The sequence below is a fragment of the Hemicordylus capensis genome, chromosome 2 (genome assembly GCF_027244095.1).
Source record: "Hemicordylus capensis ecotype Gifberg chromosome 2, rHemCap1.1.pri, whole genome shotgun sequence".
NCBI lineage: Eukaryota > Metazoa > Chordata > Lepidosauria > Squamata > Cordylidae > Hemicordylus > Hemicordylus capensis.
This window is the reverse complement of record NC_069658.1, coordinates 327,290,009-327,308,251: the sequence shown is the minus strand read 5'-3', so window position 1 is coordinate 327,308,251 and position 18,243 is coordinate 327,290,009. Positions and strand designations below refer to the sequence as shown.

Here is an 18,243-nt window from a genome sequence, read left to right as displayed (position 1 = left end):
TTCTGGCTGAACTCTCAGGCATTCGGGGAGGCAGTACCGAGAGTGCTTCTCTGTGAAGAGGCTGTGATTACAGACTGTTATTGCTTGAGGGGAGCTACAGGGTCTTTGGAGACTCCCTGCTGGGTATGTGAGAAATGTCAACATGGGGGAGGTCTTCAGACTTGAAATAAAAACTCCTGCAAATTTCAATCTTGGCAAAATGTCTGAATTTGCACTTGCGTTTTTCAATTTCTAAAGTTTTCAGATTTGGAATTTGAACTTTAGGGATACTTTTCTTAATAAATTTCAAGATCTGTTCATCTGTTGATGAATTTGAAGCAACAATGTTCTGCATCAACTTGCCTAATTCAGTTCTTTGTATCTCCCTGCCTCCCGCCCCAGCTCCTCTAGTTGCACCCATAATTGGTATTTTTAAACAATCAGATTAGGAAAGCATATGTTTGATTCCCCCCCGCCCCCAGCAGATTTGAGATGGGAGAAATGCAGGGGACAGGATGGGGAGATAGATGCACGTAAGGCCAGAACTGGCAGGCGGCAGGAGTGGATGGCTGGAGTCAGCTAGCTGCTGTCTCAGGCAGTGAAGCAGCTAATTCCACACAGCTTATGGGGATTCCTGAGGAATGACATCTGCATTGTTCATCTTCTCAAAAAGAGAAATGCTGTAGCAGAAGTGTTGAGCAGTCTCAGGGCCTCTCTCCAGATGAAGGAGAAATTTCTTGTTCTTTTCCACACGCAATGTTCACAAAAACCATGCAAGTTCTCAACTAAGACACAAGGCATAAAAAGACTGAACTTGGTGCTCCATAAGTTGATGTGGTCAGCGAAACTTTATGGGCCAAGCAAAAGGCCGGGCCAACCATGATGCAGGCTGGAGCAGCTGCCTGAAGTGACAGATTTGGGATGCTTAATAGCCCAGCATTGTTGGTGGTTCAGTTTATTACTCTTGAAGTGGGGAGGTGACATTTGGATTTGCTGTTTTAGGCACCAAAATAGCTTGGTGATGCTTGACGAGCTATTTTATCTCTTACAGTATAAAAGAAGGGCATTTTGTTCTCTAGACATCTCAGCTGTTGATAGGTGCATCATGCTTGAATAGCACTGTGTTGAAGAATATTATAAAAGCTATGAAACCCTTGTATGGTGTCGTGTAGCTCAGCACCTGATTTGCTCTGTGATACTCTCTCATAGTCCCAAAAGGAAAGTCAGCTGGAAGGGAGCAGCACTGAAATAAATCTTGTAGGGCTGGCCCAAGCCCCCTTCCTACCTCCCGCCAGTGCCCCTGCCAATCCACTGTCTAAGGTGGCCATCTCATTCAGCCTTGTGAGTGGAGAGCAGTCATGGAGTCTGGAACTATACCTGTTGAGATTGGAGGGGCTGATGCATTTGTATAGAATATTGTGTTCTGCCACACATAGTAGGCTGGCTCACACGATCTTTAGTAGGGCAGGACAAGCATCCTACCCAATTTTATGACCCTGTGCTTTTAAGCAACAAGGTGGGTAGTGGGGAGAAAGTGGTTGTCTGTGAGGCTGCTGCTGGGTAGGAGGGCTTCGTCCTATCCAGCAGCTGTACACAGAAGCAGCTGTACACAGAGGTAGAAGGGAAAGCCCTCCTACTTAGTGGAAATCTCGCAGAATCTCATTTGTATGATAGGGATGTGCATGAAATTCGCACGAATCATTTCAAATCAAATTCAATCAATTTGATTTGGAACCATTAACAGAATGGAGATTTGTTCAAATCGGTTCACATTCAGGCAAATTTGAACCGATTCAAATGAATTTCCACTCTGTCCAAAGGTTGTAAATTGAAATCAGTTCAAATTCTATTCAAATTCAAATTGATACACACAAATTTCATGCACATCCCTACTAGGACTGTGCACAAATTTGGTTTCGGTTCGGTTTTGCCCCCCTCCAGACCAGGCCCCGTTTAGTTTGAATTCAAACTGGTCCATGCCTAGTTTGGAGCCCTGCTGGCAAAAGGGGACTCTGGAGAGGATAAAGGGGCCAGCTGGAGCAGTACTCAAAAAGTACTCAAAAGTCTCTCATATAAACCAAAGTACACACTGGTGGTACGAGTGGCAGCCATGGGGAAGGGTGGCAGCAACTTCCCTGCCCCCCACCACCCCACCCTCGGAGTGTCCAGGCCGGCTTGGGCCTGATTTGGACCTCCGCATGTTTGTGGACACCATTTTTTTAACCTCCACACATGCACATTCGTGTGACCCCATGTGCATGCACAGAGGTTAAAAAAAATGGCCTCCATGCACATGCAGAGGCCCAAAGAAGGTCCAAACTGGGCCCAAGCCAGCCCTAGACACTCAGGGGGAGGTTGTTGGGGACTAGGGGAGCCACCGCAGACCCTGTGGCCACCACTGGGTACTGCAGTTTATATGAGTGCCTTTTGAATGCTTTTAAAATACATATAGAAGCCCCCCATTCCTGCTGGCCTGTTTACTGGTAAAGGGGAATCCTCAACAGCTTCTCCTTTGCTGGTAGGGCTCTGAACCAGGCCCAAACCAGCGCAATCAGTTTGTTATGGACCCAAGCTGAGTGGGACCCTGTTCAGTTCAAGGTTGAGCCCCTTGAGTCAAACTGGTTCAAGTGCGAGCTGGCTCGATTTTGAGCCAGTTCACACATCCCTAATCCCTATTGTATGATAGAGGTCTGGAAATAGAGACTCATATAGCACTGTGAATAACATACACAGTGTTAATAACAAAATAACATAAACCTTGGCATTTGCACCTATATCTAGCTGGGTCCTTTGTTGTAAGAGTTCAGAGGTTCAGAAGTTGGCAGCTAGGGTGTAAAAATTCCCTCTAAAGTCTTAACCATTTGAACTGTGCACTGCATGCTCCTTACATACCAACAGAATGTGCCTTAGAGGCATGACTCGCCACAATTAGGAAAGGGTGGGATCCCAGCCTCTTGCCAGTGTCATTTGCTCTGTTCCCATGTCAAGCATGTTGTTAATTTATGTGAGGCACACACAGTTGACTCATGGTGCCAGAGAGGCACATGAGTCTTGCAAGGGTTATTTGTGGAGAGTGTTCTTTTGGATACTTTCCTTCGAAGGGCTCTCAGCATGAACCTTATGCTAGGAATCTTTATTAAATGGCCTGGAGCCAAGGACAACAGTAGGCAAGGATCCAAGCAGAGGACAGGTAGTAAAGAGGAGGAGAGAGAGGTGTGTGAGCAGCTTGAGCACGTTCCAGGAAAATCAGATATTCAGTGTCTCCAGTGCCCAGCATTGGTAAGGAGACAGGACAAGGATACAATATCCTGCACGATGTTGCAAAAAGAGGCACATCTGTGCCTAGCTTACACCCTTTGGGAATTCTCTTTGGTGCTGTTCTGCAAACTATTGCTGTATGATCTTGAACCAGTCATGTATGTCTTACATGCACAATCAGATTCAACAACTGGTACTTGTTATGCACCCCATCATATGCCAGGTGAGCTCTCCTAACCCCTAAACTGGCATGCCTTGGTTCCTATATGCTCTCTTTTGGGTGGCAGCAGTTTGATTTCAGTCAACTCCTCAGAGGGTGTGAGAGCTTCCCTTCTGGGGCAAATAGTAACCATGGGGGCAGGGAGGGTTGCAGTCTGGATCAGGATATGGCAGGAGTAACAGGTTAAAGCCCTCCTCCCCTGCACCATGGCCCTGGTCTATATCCCTTGCCTGCACTGCTCTTTAGTCAAGAAACATTCTGCACATCAGGGCCAATAAAGTGTTTAACATAATGCTATTTGGCCGTGAGCCGCAAGCTCCTCTTAAGACTTTAACCAGCCATAACTTCAGTCCTTGGGAAACCGCAGTGCCTGATAACAGCAATGCCTGATATGAGCCCAGAGCCCTTCACAGTGTGTCTGTTGCCTACAGTATAGACCAGGCCTGCTCAACTTTGGCCCCCCAGCTGTTTTTGGACTTCAGCTTCCATAATCCCCAGCCACAGTGGCCAATAGCCAGAGATCATGGGAGTTGTAGGCCAACATCTGCAGGAGAGCTGAAGTTGAGCAGGCTTGGTATAGACAAACAGTTGTTGGGAATTCTCTTTGGTGAGAGATACCCTTCTATTACAGCAGAGTGCACAGAGGCAAGAAACAGTGGAGTCTGCCCAGGCATGCGTGTTTGCTGAGAGCAAAAGAAACTTGGAGCCAATTCATAGTTTCAAATCAATATAAGGAGTCTTTATGGGAGAACTCAATTCTAGATAAGAAAGTTCGTATCTCTAATCTATCTAGCTAGCTGGATTTAGAAAGATGCTGTCTGCATCTCTGCACACATGGTGCAGAGAGAGAGGCGAGCACGTGTGATAGGGAGAAGAGGAAGTAAGTAAGTCCCTGAGAGTAGCAATCTACATTTCAAAGGGATAGTGTCAGAGCAGCAGAGAGAAGTGACGACCAATTTCTTGACCTCTCTAGCCCTCTGACTCACTAATCTGTCCCCCTCTGCCACTGAGGCATGAGGCAGCGCAGAGTCCTTCACTTCCAACAACAGTTCCACCCCAAAGTTGAATATTGGCATCAGTGTCCCACTTCTGTATGACCAGTATCAGGACCAGGTCCCTATGGGCCCTTGGTCAAGTGCCATTGTGGACTCCCTTAGCAGCATGGTGGGACAGTTGTGCTGGTACCCAGTGTCTTTGTTTACCTATAGTTCAGTGCTCGTGTCCCCACCGTTGTATCATTAGACATCTAGTCTGGTCACACACAGCAGGGTGGACAAACTGCATTATAGGGAAACAGATCATGAGTGCCAGTAGTGCAGCTGTTGGAGGGTGCTCTGGGCCACTGCTGCTGCCAACTTTTTCAACAGGGTCTCAGGTCCTACGCCCCAATGGCTTGATTCTTGGTGCTGATTCTGTGTATGACCAGATGCCATGAGTATCTTTGTGATGATGGGAAAGTGAGGCATGAATCAAATGCACGTGAACTCCAGAGATGGTCCTGGGAGCTTTGTGAGATGCTGAGTTTCTATCCAAATCCAACACTTCTGATGTCAAACAAAGGCATGGCTTTGGGGTATTTTCTAGCTGCTTCTCTACATGTGTTTTTAAATCATAACTAGGGATATGTAATATCCCAAGATTCTTGAGGGAGAATCTCTCCAAGACAGGGACAAAGAGGATGTTCCTCCCCCAAATAGGTATTTGACAAACTTTAGTTTTTGAGCTTAAACTTGCTTGGCTGATTTACATTTCTAGCTAAGTCCTGGCCATGGAGGATAAATGATTAAAAACCTTATGTGGACGTGTGTCTCCAGCTAGTGGCTGGTTACAGAAAAGTTATGGAATTCTGTGCTATGTTGATAGGTTCTCTCTTTTAGCAACACGGCTGATCAGTGGCCATCAGTAAAGGGATAGCCTTGGCAGAGCAATGGTTAGTGCTGAGGGGGTAACTGGGACTCTTTGGAGTGTTGTTTCTTCTTTAAAAAGTTTGCAATTCAATCAAGCTGCAGAAACAATATCATATAGCACAGAAGGTGATGGTGACTGATCTCACATCAAGAAGAGCAAACTGGTTAAGCCAACAAAGGCTGAAGTTTATCTGGTGAATGAACCTGTTCGCAGAATTCAAGACCGTTTTGGACACAATGGAGGCACAATGCAAGTGCTGAAAGCCACAGGGCTAATCCGGCTTTTTGTTCACCCTTCCATAGCCAGCCTCTGGTCCATGACCAAATCGTAGTTCCTTCTCATGGCAACTAAGCTTCTTTTCACAGCCTCTTATGAGGGATTCTGTCAAAGGCTTTTTGAAAGTGCAAATAAAATGGTGCCCCATAATTCCCCTTTAGCTGCTGCTGCTTTGTGGGCGCATTAATAATGGATGAGGCCAACTTTAGCCCCATGTTTCCAAACACAAGGATCCTGCCCTAGTCACCTTACCCCGCCCCCCGCATATGACTCAATTGTTTGTTTCAACAGATGAGAGTTCATGAATTGTTAGGCCTTATGTATGCATGAGGAAGCAGAGAAGGAGGCCTCAGCCAATATGTGTTATGATCTTGTCTGTAGGTTTGCTAAATATTTATTTTGTTTGCTTCATTTGAATTTTCTGTCCTGCCCTGTCCCAGCAGCATGGTGTGAGCTGAGCACTGAATTTGTAATAGCAGCATGTGTTAACTGATTGGGGCACATCCTATAATCTGTACAAAAAGATCCAGCAGCATACACTTAAGAGCTCTTCTCACAATCAGTGAGACGAGCTCCATGGAGTTCTTCTGTGGGGAGAGTGGATTTGACTCAGCCTCCCCACAGACAAGCAGCTCTTCATCCCTGGGCTGGCTGATCACCCACCCAGACAAGCTGCAGCTCCTGAAGCCAGGGGGCTGGGACACACCACCACACATCTCCCTGCCCCCCCCAGCTCCAATAATGCACTGCGTGAGTGCGTGGTGCATTATTGGGACACGCCCCCCCCCCGAATGTGCGACACATTATCAATAAAATGAGGCTCGCTCCCTTAACCTCATTTAAGAGGGAGGCTACTTAGGTGAGTTTGCCACTGTGTAGCTGCTGGGATCAGGCCCGATCCCGGCAGTTCACATGAGCGTGCAAAACTGGGTTGGGCTCCCTTAGCTCAGTTTTTCACGCTCGTGTGAATAGCCTCTTAAAGTACAAAGTGGCTAATCTACCCTTGCATATGATAACAGGCTATAGCAGCATTAGCCATCTTCCTGGATGAACCTCTTCCAGCAAATGAATAACTATGATTTTCCAAGCCTGTTCCCAGCATCTTGTAACATCACTGGAGAGAGCCTTCTCAGCTGGAGTTAGAGGCATCACACAAATGTGGGCTGGGCTGTACTCCCTGGCTATTTCACCTGCTCCATCAGTGAGATTTCCCAGGATGTGGAGGAACAGGGTATAGTGTGAGAAGGGCTGTAGTCTCCCCCACCACTGCTTTCATGCCTGGCAGCTTCTTGTCCTGGTAAAAATCCTGCACAGCGACTAGAAATCCATGTCCAAGTGTTTATTGTACTAGTGAATATCATCATGTTTAAGGAAGAAACACATGTTTGTAAAATGCAGAGACCCGTACTGCCATTCCACAGTCCCTGCTGTGTATTCAGTCTATCATTTATGTAGATACATTACCATTGGAAATTGCTCATTTGATACTGTGTAAGTGATGGTTATTTGTTGGCACACACTTTTTCCTTTATGGAAATGATCTCTGGGTAAGAAAAACATCACATATGAAATGTTTCCTCGGCCACTGCCTAACCTCTTCACAGGCTCCTATTCTGTCACAATCAGAGCTAGGCCTTTTCTTAGACTGCTTTGCTGTTTCCCTAGAGCCAGCCAGCACAGAAGGGCTCTTCTTCCATTAGTTCCGCAGATGGCCTTAAACCCAAACTCCTCTGCCTTGCTCTTTTGAGGCTCAGGACAGAGGCAAGGAGAATACCAGACCTCCTCTTGTTAGGTGCCTGAACTATGCATTGATATGCATATTTGTGTAACAAAAGCTAGATGTGTGTTGACAGCTTGGATGGGGCAACTTGGAGTGGAAATGTGGTAGGCAGGAAAAGGATTAAACACTTCCTTCCACTGCACACGATCCCACAGTCACTTTTGCTTGGGAAAAGCAGCTGTTGGGCTTTCGCTGTAGTAGGCGTGTGGGTGTAATGTGTAGTTCTGCCCCTAGTCACACTCTTTTGGACCCAGACCAGATCCAACAGTGAGCATATTCCCCCTCGCATATGGAAGCTCCTATCACTGTTTGTAGTCCACTTTCTTCTCTTAGGCCTTAAGTACTTGGTGAGATCCATATTCTTTTCTGCCCTTCCATTTATATGGGGTTCAGGGCAGTGTGCCTTCTCAGCCCTGTGGGGACACTGTAGGGACTCTTGAAATGAAACATTCTGGTATCTGGGCAGGGACTGGAACCCCATAGAGACTGGAAATGGGTCTGAAGTGGAGCCTAGTCAATTTGGATAGGCCAGTGGTTTCTGGTAGGTCCAGAGGTGAGCTGTTGTGGTTTATGATGTGCAGAATTCAAAACATGTGCTGTAGGATGGGGTGGGGCAGAAATTGACCTAGCCCTTTACTATTCTGTCAACTGGACCAAACACTGGAATAAAATAATCCCTGTTTTGTTTTGTTTTGTTTTCCCATTGGTTAGTTTGCACTTCTAACCACTGTTCAGTGCTGTCAGAGATGAGACAAAAGTCACACGAGACCCATGCCCATTAAAATAAGTAGTGGAGGCTTTTTCTTCTTACTCTAGTGAAGCAGTGGAGTAGGGGAGGCCCTTGACATAGCAGATTAGTAGGGGATCCATAAGTAATGGAGTACACATGCTATGGAACGTGTTTGTAAGGACTTAAAAGCAGGGCCTTTTAAGCAGTGGTGCCAATTTCTGGAACTACCTTCCAAAGCAAGCCCATGTTTCCAAAGTGTCTGGTGAAAGTCCTCAGAAAATCTTTAGAAAGGAATTTGGTCTTCTGCTGTTCGTGATAGAATATCTTTCTCTGATTGGGTTTTTTGTTGGGGGGTGGAGTTGGTGATGGTTTAGATTGGATGTTTATGTTATAATTTGCATGTTGCTTGTTTTAGCTGAAGAAAAATGGTTTGTAATTGTTTTCAACAAACAACAAAATGAACAATAGGCACTGCCTCATGCTGCAGGCTAAATCTCTCTTCACATCCTAAATAGCTGCCTGGCATCATCCACGTCAACCTTTGTACTCTTTGGCTTCCGTCAGGGTTGAAGTGGGAAGAGAGAACACACTTCGAGGCCATGGTCTCCTGGTATTTTCTTCCTTGCCCCAGCCAACCGCCACTTGAAAACTCATAAAAAGAGCCTGAATCCAGGGCTTTCTTTTCTCTGATGCTTGCATTAACTTTGGAGAAGGCTTTACTCTTAAAAGTGCCTTTTTTGGACTGCACTTCTAAGTGTGTTGAGGCCACCTCTGACCTTCCCCCTGCCAAGGCAAAGCAAGCCATTTGGTTTCTTTCCAAAACCAGCTTTAGCTGTGGTTGGTACCTTTGTTTATGATAGAGTGAGGACTGCATAGGGCAGGGGACTTCAGGTCTAGACTGAGCAAAGTTAGTTGAGGCCCAGGAATTCAGGAGGCATGTCAAAGCTCAAATCGCTCTGGGATTTAAAGTCCAGGACTGAGGCACATCCCCAGAGCTCCATGCTTGGAAGCTCCATGCTGCATTGCTGGCGGCAATCATGGTAGAAGCTGTTTAGTGTAAAGTATGAAAGTATATATAAGTCTGTAACAACCACCTGTGGACATGGGGTAGCAAAAAACAGAAGTTCTAAACCGCCTGCATATGCAACATCCCGCTGCCAACTATGCAGTTTTCAGCTTAACATTATGGCCAGGAAAGGTTTTTGAGTAGATATTTTGTTGAACTGTCTGTCAAAGCAGAGAGTGACTTTTATTCTGGGATGCACCACTTGTGAGGAGTGTGATTGTGTATAGGATAAACTGTAGAAGATAACTTTCAAATCAAATGTATACTGTATTCTAGGGGAACCAGGGATGTGATTTTAAGGGGGGGGAAGAGAAGGGAGGGAAACCATGTGATCCTGCATGCACTTCAGGCAGCAAAATGTCACGAGCTGACACTATTTTGTATGAATAGATTACAGTGTCCATGTGCATGAAATTTCATGACAAATTCTAGAAAGCATGTGATCAAGCCTAGCAGTCCTATATTTGTTTTTTTAGTACATTTATATACTGCCAGTTATTAAATCTCAAGATGGTTTATACCTCTCTAAAGAGATATGGAAAATTAAAACCATTAAAACCAATCAATAACAATTTTAAAAATTAAGCATTACACATTTTCCTCTTTGTCCACTGATGTCTTCATTTTTGCAGTCCCTTTCTCAGCCTTACACCCAGGGACATAGCTAGGGAAGAGGGGGCCCGTGTCCATCCCTCTTCCCAGTGGCCCCTCACTGTTAATGAAGACAATGAAGAAAATAGAGAGGGGTGTATCTGGAAGGCCCTTAGGAGCTGGGGGGCCCCCGGGTCCTTTGAACCCATCCACTCAATTATAGCTACACCCCTGCTTACACCTCTCCGTTTGCCTTCTTCTCTTAATGCCACATTGGCTGATCTGCTGCTCTGGTATCACAGGGGGGCTTTGCAGGCTCAGGTGTCCTGGCTCCATTGGCGTCGCTGTTCTGATATCATAAAGAGGCTGGGCACCTTCAGCCTCAGCAACTGCACTCTCAGAAGGATTATTTCTGTTAACAAGTGTTGTTAAATTAAGCCACATAATAACTGCTGGCACACTATGAACTTCAGAATGACACCCTGTTGCTGCTGATCAGCTAATCAGTTTCTGAGCCTTTACATGAAAACAGACCAGCAACACACTTGCAGCTTATGTACATGATGACAGGGGTATTAATAGCTGAACTAGAATTAAAAAAACAAGTGTTATCCTTTTTAGTTGTTTCAGACTTTCTGTGCTGGTGAGCAGGGAAGACAGCAGCTTAATTATTGGATATGGGAGAACAGCAGCACACACCAATTTATTCTTGCTTAGAACTTATTGGGGAAACCCAGTGCATTAAACGTAGATTAGTGATGACAGGCAGGGGGTAAGTACAACTTATCTGAAGACTCTCTCTAGTTTCTAATCTATCTGGCCTTAGGGCTGTTTTGAGGAATAGATCTTATGACCCCAATCACTCACATAGGCATTTACTGCAAAATAAAAACTATTTCCTCAGTTTTCTCATATGGCCTTTCTCATCCTGAAGCCTTATGGGCATGGCTTTTAAAGAAGCAGTACACAACATAATGATCAAGGAAGTGAATGACTTATATCAAGTGTTCTCAAACCACAACATCTGGGAACCCAGGTTTGAGAACCTCTGATTTATATAATCCCAAACCAGGAAGAGGGGAGATAATTCCAAATGAGTAGCAGCTCAAGCCCTTATTCAATTTAATTTGTAAAGAGAGGTGTCCCTTGAACACACATGCTGTGTCCTTATACTGTGATGATAACACTGGGAAGAAGGGATTCCTTGAAGCCTGCCCTACCTCATTCTCCTCTCCCATTCAAGTGAGGGAGCCAGTGTAGTCCAATGAACAATGTATTGGACCTGGGCCCAAGATTTTTGGGTTAAAAGCCCAGCACTGCTATAGATTCACTGGTGGCCTTAGCAAACTTCTGACTCACATCTTAAATTAATTCTTTGTTAACAAAAAGTAATTATCAGGACCTATTATACAAGGGCGTTGTGTGAATGTTCCAATAAGATGTACTTTCTCCCTGCCTGTCATCACTAATCTAAGTTTCATGCGCTAGGTTTTTCCAATAAGTTCTAATAAGTCCCAATAGGCAGTGCCGGCGCGTCCATTAAGGCGAACTAGGCAGTTGCCTAGGGCGCCAAAATGGAGGGGGCGGGAGAAACGTGCCTCGCAAAAGAGCGCACGCAATTGATCCACCGCCTCTGCGCTGCTCCAGCTAAGCCTGGAGTGGTCCAGTGTTAAAAATCCTCGTCTTGGATGCCTTTAAATCAGCCAGACGCCCAATGCGTGAGGAATGAGAGAGTCTCGCAGTTCAGCCCGACAGAGCTAGAGGGCGGTGGCGGCAACAGCAACCTCTGAGGCTTGCAGAAAGGCTACTGAAGCAGGCGCAGGGAGAGCCGCCAGGGTCTTTCCCCAGCCGGGTGGGCAGGGAAGGGACGCGCGCGCACCAAAGGAAAGGAGGAGGAAGAAAGGCCGCCCCGAGGAAGGCGAGAGGTGCGGGAGACGCTGCTGCAGTCGGGGGCTGCCTGCCCTGGGGGGAGACTGGACTCATGGGGTACACATTCCTGTCACAGTGACCAGTTGCGCGGGCGGGAGAGGCGAGTCCCGCTTTTGCTGCGTCCGTGGGGAGCTCATGCTCGTTGCATGTGCATTTCGCCTGAGAAATGGGACGGGGGAGGGGCTAATTTAATTTTTTTTTCCCCCGCGCACACCCCCCCAATGTCTAATTTTGTGTGAGGCCAAGGTTCATATGAAGAGTCAACGCTCTGCTCTTGGCTGCGCTGAAGATTTACATTGAAAGAAGCAGCAGCAGCAGTGGGCGTCATCTAGACTAAGTTAGTCATGACTAAGTCGTAGTAGTCCTGTTCAATTAATGGCACTTAAGTTAGTAATTTGTCTCATTGATTTCAATGATGTTTAGTCCCGAGGACTGATGACTAGTTTGGATGCTGTGCAGTGATTTCTTGTGACTTTTTTTTTTTTTTAAGTGGCAGTATTATGAACAAGTGGGGCTGCCGACCATAAAAAAACCTAGCCTTCCTTGTGCCGTTATCAGCAACTTAATCTGTAGCGATCAACAAGCTAAGTTGTTACGGTACTGATGTCTGTAGAATCAAGCTGCTGTGAAAGGCAGAGCCTGGTATAAGGCATGCATTTTGAAAGCAAAGGATTTGTGCCTTTGGCATGCATAAGTACAGAAGCCTATTGCCTTGCTTGTGTTATAACAAAATAATCACTTATTATGCACAACTAGTGAATTGGTTATAATAGCTACTTCTAAGGATCCCTAAGTCATCTAATGGTGCAACGAGGAAGTAACTTGCCTAGGAAGTAAGAGGTTGCTGGTTTGAGTCCCCACTGGTATGGGAAACACCTATAGCAGACACAGCAGCAATTTAGTAAGATGCTGAAAGGCATCATCTCATACTGCGCGGAAGATGGCAATGGTAAACCCCTCCTACCAAAGAAAACAACAGGGCTCTGTGGTCGCCAGGAGTCAACACCGACTCAATGGCCAACTTTAAGGATCCCTAGCAAGTACTTTCCCTCCACTCCCTTTCCCTCAATTGAACGACTGGAGATTTGGAGGGAGCCATTAGGACTTTATTTCAGTGAAAGTCTTCACAAGCTATTTTTTAATATCAGAGACCAAACTCAGCCTTGGACAGAGATAATACATCTGTGTTTGAAATATGATTGGCCGGGGGGGGGGGGGCGCCAGAAGGTGATCTCGCCTAGGGCACAATAAACACTAGCACCGGCCCTGCCAATAGGTTCTAAAGCCCTAAACAACTTAGGCCCTGGGTCTTTAGGAGAATGCCTTCTTCGCCCATTGAGGTAATCCAGAGAGCTTCTTCGTCTGCAGTTGCCACCAGCTTCCCCATTGCTGCCTCGAGACTCTGGAATGCGCTCCCTCCTGAAATAAGAGCCTCCCAGGGGCGTAGCTAGGGGAGAGGGGGCCATGTTCACCCCTCTCCCTGGTGGCTCCTTGGAGTGAGGGAGATAATGAAAGTAGGGAGAGGTGGAGTGGGGGGACCCTCAGGAGCTGGGGAGTCCAGGCTCTACACGCTTAGAGCCTCCCCATCACTGACAACTTTGAAAAAGTCTCTAAAGGCACCTTTATTTGCCCAAGCTTTTGAACTGGACTGTGGCTTTAAATTGTTTTAAGGTTTTCATTTTAAATCTGTTTTATGTTGTTGTAAACCGCCCAGAGATGTAAGTTTGGGGCAGTATAAAAATTTCAAACAAACAAACAATGTCTCCAATACAAATTATAAAATTGCTTTCCCCATGAAGCTGCCCTTTGTTCTCCTAGCTGGCAGTGGGGCAATTTCCAGGATTATTCATGTTTAGAAAGGATCCTTTTGGATAGGATTAACACTCCATGCTCAGTGCAGTCTATATAAGCAATTGTTGTTAGTCATCAATCCTCCTGCATCTGAACTTTGGCTTTGACTGCGAGGGGCGGGGGAGGGAGTGGGGGGGAGGGAGAGGGAGAGGGAGAGAGCGAGAGCTCTCATTAACCTGCCAAGGAGATAGTTCAGACACTTGGCAGCCACTGACACTTGGACGCTGCAAATGTAATATGTTTGTCCAATAACACTCAAAGCACCCCTTGAAGAGACAGAATCTTCAATCTACATAGAGGAGCTGATCATTTGAACTGAGTGGCATACATGCTCTGAGTGAGAGTCTACCCCGAAGTCTCTCGCCCTGAATAGAATATGGAGACTGAGGCTTAGAGAGGTGGTATAACTTAACCATGCACTGCACAGGCAGAACCCATTCCCATATTTATGCCCAGTCTCCCAGTAGTCAACAAGAGGTCTTGCTGCCCAGTGGAGCAGAGCCAGGAGTCCCTGTTCTGTAGATGAACTTGCACTGGATACATTTGAATGGACTGGAACATCTTTCTTTTATTCCATTCTGTGCCCACAGAAAGACTTCTTACAGGCTGTTGCATTTCCATATTTATGTGTGGTGATTGTCAGCCCACTTGCTCTGTAATGAAATTCCCCTTTCCGAGTCTAAGAGCTTGACTTGCCCAAGTCTGACTGTGCTGGCTGGAGTGAAATGTCCAGTATTGGGCCATGTTGTTTTCATGGTACCTGGGAACTCTGGAGATGCTGCAGCCTTTCTGTAAGAAGAAATGGGTTTAAAAGGTGTTGACAGGTAGCAGTGCAACTTGGATAGGAAAGTTGAGTTTCTGTGTGGTTGCTCCTGGACCTGACTCTCTTGGTACAGGTTCCGTGCAGTGCTATGAGTGGTTCAAATTATGAGGGAAAGATGGAGCCCTAATGACATTTACAAGCCCTGCATCCTGACAGCACCGCCCCACCCCCGGTTTTAGTCAAGTCAGGCTTTCCCAAAGCCTTCTAAAAACAGTCCCTAAGGAGGCCATCACAAAAACAAAGGCCCTACCCCACCCTTCCTCACCCCCCCCCCCCCGATAATTCAAGCACTGGGAATATCCATGATGACTAGGCCTCTCCTGAGTCATGGAATAAGAAATCTGTAGTGAGCAAAGGTGAAGGGAAGATACACTCAAGATTTACAATCTGCCTCTTTGTCATTTATGCATGTTCTCATCAATCTGTTAATTGGTAAGGGGGGAAATAGCCTGCAGTTTTCTTTCTACCAGCCAAGAACCTTGACATGCAAATTTATTTGTGGTTGATGGTATTTTGGCTCCTGAAACAACAAATATCCCAGCAGAAAGCCTTGTGTGCACAGAAGTTCACACACAAGAACTTCAGGATAAACTTATTTCTAAAAGCACGAACTTTTTGTTTGGACTTCAACATGAACATTTGTGAATTGTACTTGAAGCACAGTACCAGAAACTGCCTTCTGTAATTAGGGGCATGCATGTTTCTTGCTTGATTGGTTCTAGTGATGTGTTGGGTTACAACAGAGCATAATGAGAGTTCTGAAGTTACCCTCAGAGCCTGCTATGGCAAACCAAATGCATTCCATGACCTGACCAGTCCTACTTAGGTTGGATGTGCTGGCTTGGATCTGCAGTCCTCAGAAATTGGTCCTCTCTACCTGATGAAATGAATGAAATTATGAAATGAATGAAATCAGAATGAAATGAAATCAGAATGAAATTACTTGAGAAACACTGTTTTGCAGCTCATCCCTGTACAGATTTAGGCATGTTGAGTACATTGGTTTTCAACAGGTTTGGATGTATCTAAACATATAGGAACTGGCTGATGAGTTGAACAGGAAATTATTCTTGCCAACTGATATTAGATGATGAGTGTGCAATTTTTTTTTGACACAGACTGCATGTATTACAACTGAATGCACTCAGGCTTTTGGAGCTTGGTAAGTGCAGCAGGGAAATGACTTGATTATCAAGCCAGAGGTTGCTGGTTCGAATCCCCACTGGTATGTTTCCAGACTATGGGAAACACCTATATCGGGCAGCAGCGATATAGGAAGATGCTGAAAGGCATCATTTCATACTGCATGGGAAGAGGCAATGGTAAACCCCTCCTGTATTCTACCAAAGACAACCACAGGGCTCTGTGGTCGCCAGGAGTCAACACCAACTCAATGGCGCACTTTACCTTTAGTTGTTCCCCAATCATTGGAAGGCCATTTTTGGAAGGGTGGAATAGAAATTGAATAAATAATAAAAATAAATAAATCATGCATGCTAGTTGTAGAGATGACTGTAGTATCAAAAAGCACCCCAGAAGAAGCCAAGGACTAACCCAGCCCTTTCCCTGTGTTTGTTTCTTCAGAGCTCAAGGCAACTGGCACTGCTCACTTCTTCAATTTCCTGCTCAACTCAACAGACTATCGCATCCTGCTGAAGGATGAAGATCATGACCGTATGTATGTGGGGAGCAAAGACTACATCCTCTCACTGGACCTTCATGACATCAATCGGGAGCCCCTAATTGTAAGAGCATTTTTCTTTCATACTGGGAGTGGGAAAAGGCAGTGACAGTGGGAGTCACCTTTTTGGATGAATCTGGGCAGCAAGAAAACTCAACTTCAGTGTGGGACAAAATGCCCCAGTGATCTTCTGCACTGAGTTTGGAGCAGAGAGATAGTGAAGCAAGTGGGTCACTTTTAGGAAGCAGGGTCAAACTTGAAAAAAGTTTTTAAAGAACTTTGGGCCTTCCAAACAGAAGTAGTGCAGTCTTTGTTCTTGCAGTGCTCAAAATGTCCTATTGCCTAGTGCCTGGGGAATCTCTAGAGCAGGGGCGTAGCAAGGTTGGAGTGGGCCCAGAGACAAGATTTTAAAACGAGCCCCCCACCACCACCACCATTGAAGCTCCAGCTCATGAAGTAAATATGCAAGTCATTTAATGGTACTAGAGAAAGACATGCTGTTCTGGTAGCTCCAGGTCTTAACACTCACATCAATTTCGGAGGATGAAAACAACTGAAGGAAGCCCGGGCGGGGGTGCGGCTGGGGGAGTCAGTCATGTGACTTGCCTCTGGGCCCCTCCCCCAAGGCAGTGGGCCCCCAGACAACTGTTCCCTTGCCCTATTATAGTTACGGCCCTGCTCTAGAGAAGAGCAGCACATCTTCCCACCACATGTTCACACTAGTTTGTGACCTTTTAAAAAGTTTTAATTGTTTGCTTATATGGAACCTAAGCACTCTTCACTAGACCATGCAAACACAGGAGTACTTGTGAAGCCCATTAAGAGGAAAATAAAAGAGACAAACACCAGCAAGGCTCCCCTTGTTGCAATGTTGTGCCTTTTAACAAGCCATTTATAGGGATGTGCGAACAGGTTCAATTCAAAACCGGTTCAAAGTTGAACCAGTTTAGTTCGATGGCTCAGTGTCGAGCCAACCCCCCCGCCCCAGACATCAAATGGCTGGGGGTTCACAATTTTTTTAGAATTATTTTATTTTTTGTACTTACCCCCTCGGGGGAACTTCTCCAAGGCCATGAGGGGGGTCCATGAATGTTTCCCCTCCCCCCCACCAGCCTTCTTTATGTATAAAAGTGCCCAAAATACAATACAAAAATGTATTTGAGTGACCTTCGGCCCTTTCTGGACCTTACCCCTGTCGCTGTGGCCATTTTGCAGGCCAATGCACACGGACAATGGGTCCTGCGTGGCCAAAATAGCTGCTGTGACAGGGGCAAAGATAGACAAAACTGGGTGCTTTTATACATAAGGAAGACCAGTGGGGGGAGAGGGAACATCCTTGCCCCCCTGCCCCCTGGTGGCCTTGGAGAAGGCCCCCGGAGGGTCTAAGTACAAAAAACAGAACAAAATAATTTTAAAACAATATTCGTGAACCTCCCTGAACCGAACCGAACCCCCCTAAACTGAACCATTCAAGGGGGGCAACACTTAACTGGCCAGGGCCAGCCAGTTTTGTGCACACCCCTCGCTATTTATTTAAGGATATATGTGCCTCTTTCTTCAGCACTGGGGTACACATTATTTGTGCTGATTTTCCAGGGTGTTTTTTTTTTAAAGGTAGCTATCCTCCTCTCTCCAACATACCCTAACCCTTTATATGACCATGGCACACGTTGCTATTATTGCCTTTGGATCAGGGCAAGCACACAAGCGAAGAGCTAAGGAGAAAGTGCAAGGTATATTTAATTATCTAGATAAGTCTTTAAAGCTTATCCAGGTGACTCATCAAAGTGTAAACCAACTAAATGTTAGTCTTGGCAAGGTCCAGTGTAAAGGCAAATGCCCAGCCATCCATGGGAGGGAGTAGCCTTGCTGTGGGGGAAGTCTGCTCATTTCTTTTTTAAAACCCAGGGGAGCTTTGCATGCACTCCAGGGCAGGAGGAGCACATGCCCTCCAAAGAACATGCTCATTTTTTTTAAGAAGCGAAAGTTTCATGAAATAATGGGCGATGTGCTGGGAGTAGGGTAGCCTTGCTCAGATTTGCCCCTTTAAAACAAAAATGGAGCTACAGAGCATTCCTGTATTTGAGGTCTACTGTAAGAGGAAGTGCTTAGTTGCTAAAGAGCACTCAAGGTTTGATTTTTTAAAATGAA

The 18,243-nt window shown here is 45.9% G+C and overlaps 1 protein-coding gene across 6 annotated transcripts in view; it reads left to right on the top strand.

The window, feature by feature from the left end:
- SEMA3F (semaphorin 3F) overlaps positions 1-18,243 on the top strand; it is a 192,147-nt gene that overhangs the window by 112,352 nt on the left and 61,552 nt on the right. For all 6 annotated transcript variants that reach the window (XM_053298944.1, XM_053298939.1, XM_053298940.1 and 3 more), the window contains one exon: positions 15,996-16,156. In XM_053298944.1, the coding sequence (XP_053154919.1) occupies positions 16,088-16,156 (69 nt within the window). In that variant the 5' untranslated portion in view covers positions 15,996-16,087. The remainder of the gene's footprint in view (positions 1-15,995; positions 16,157-18,243) is intronic.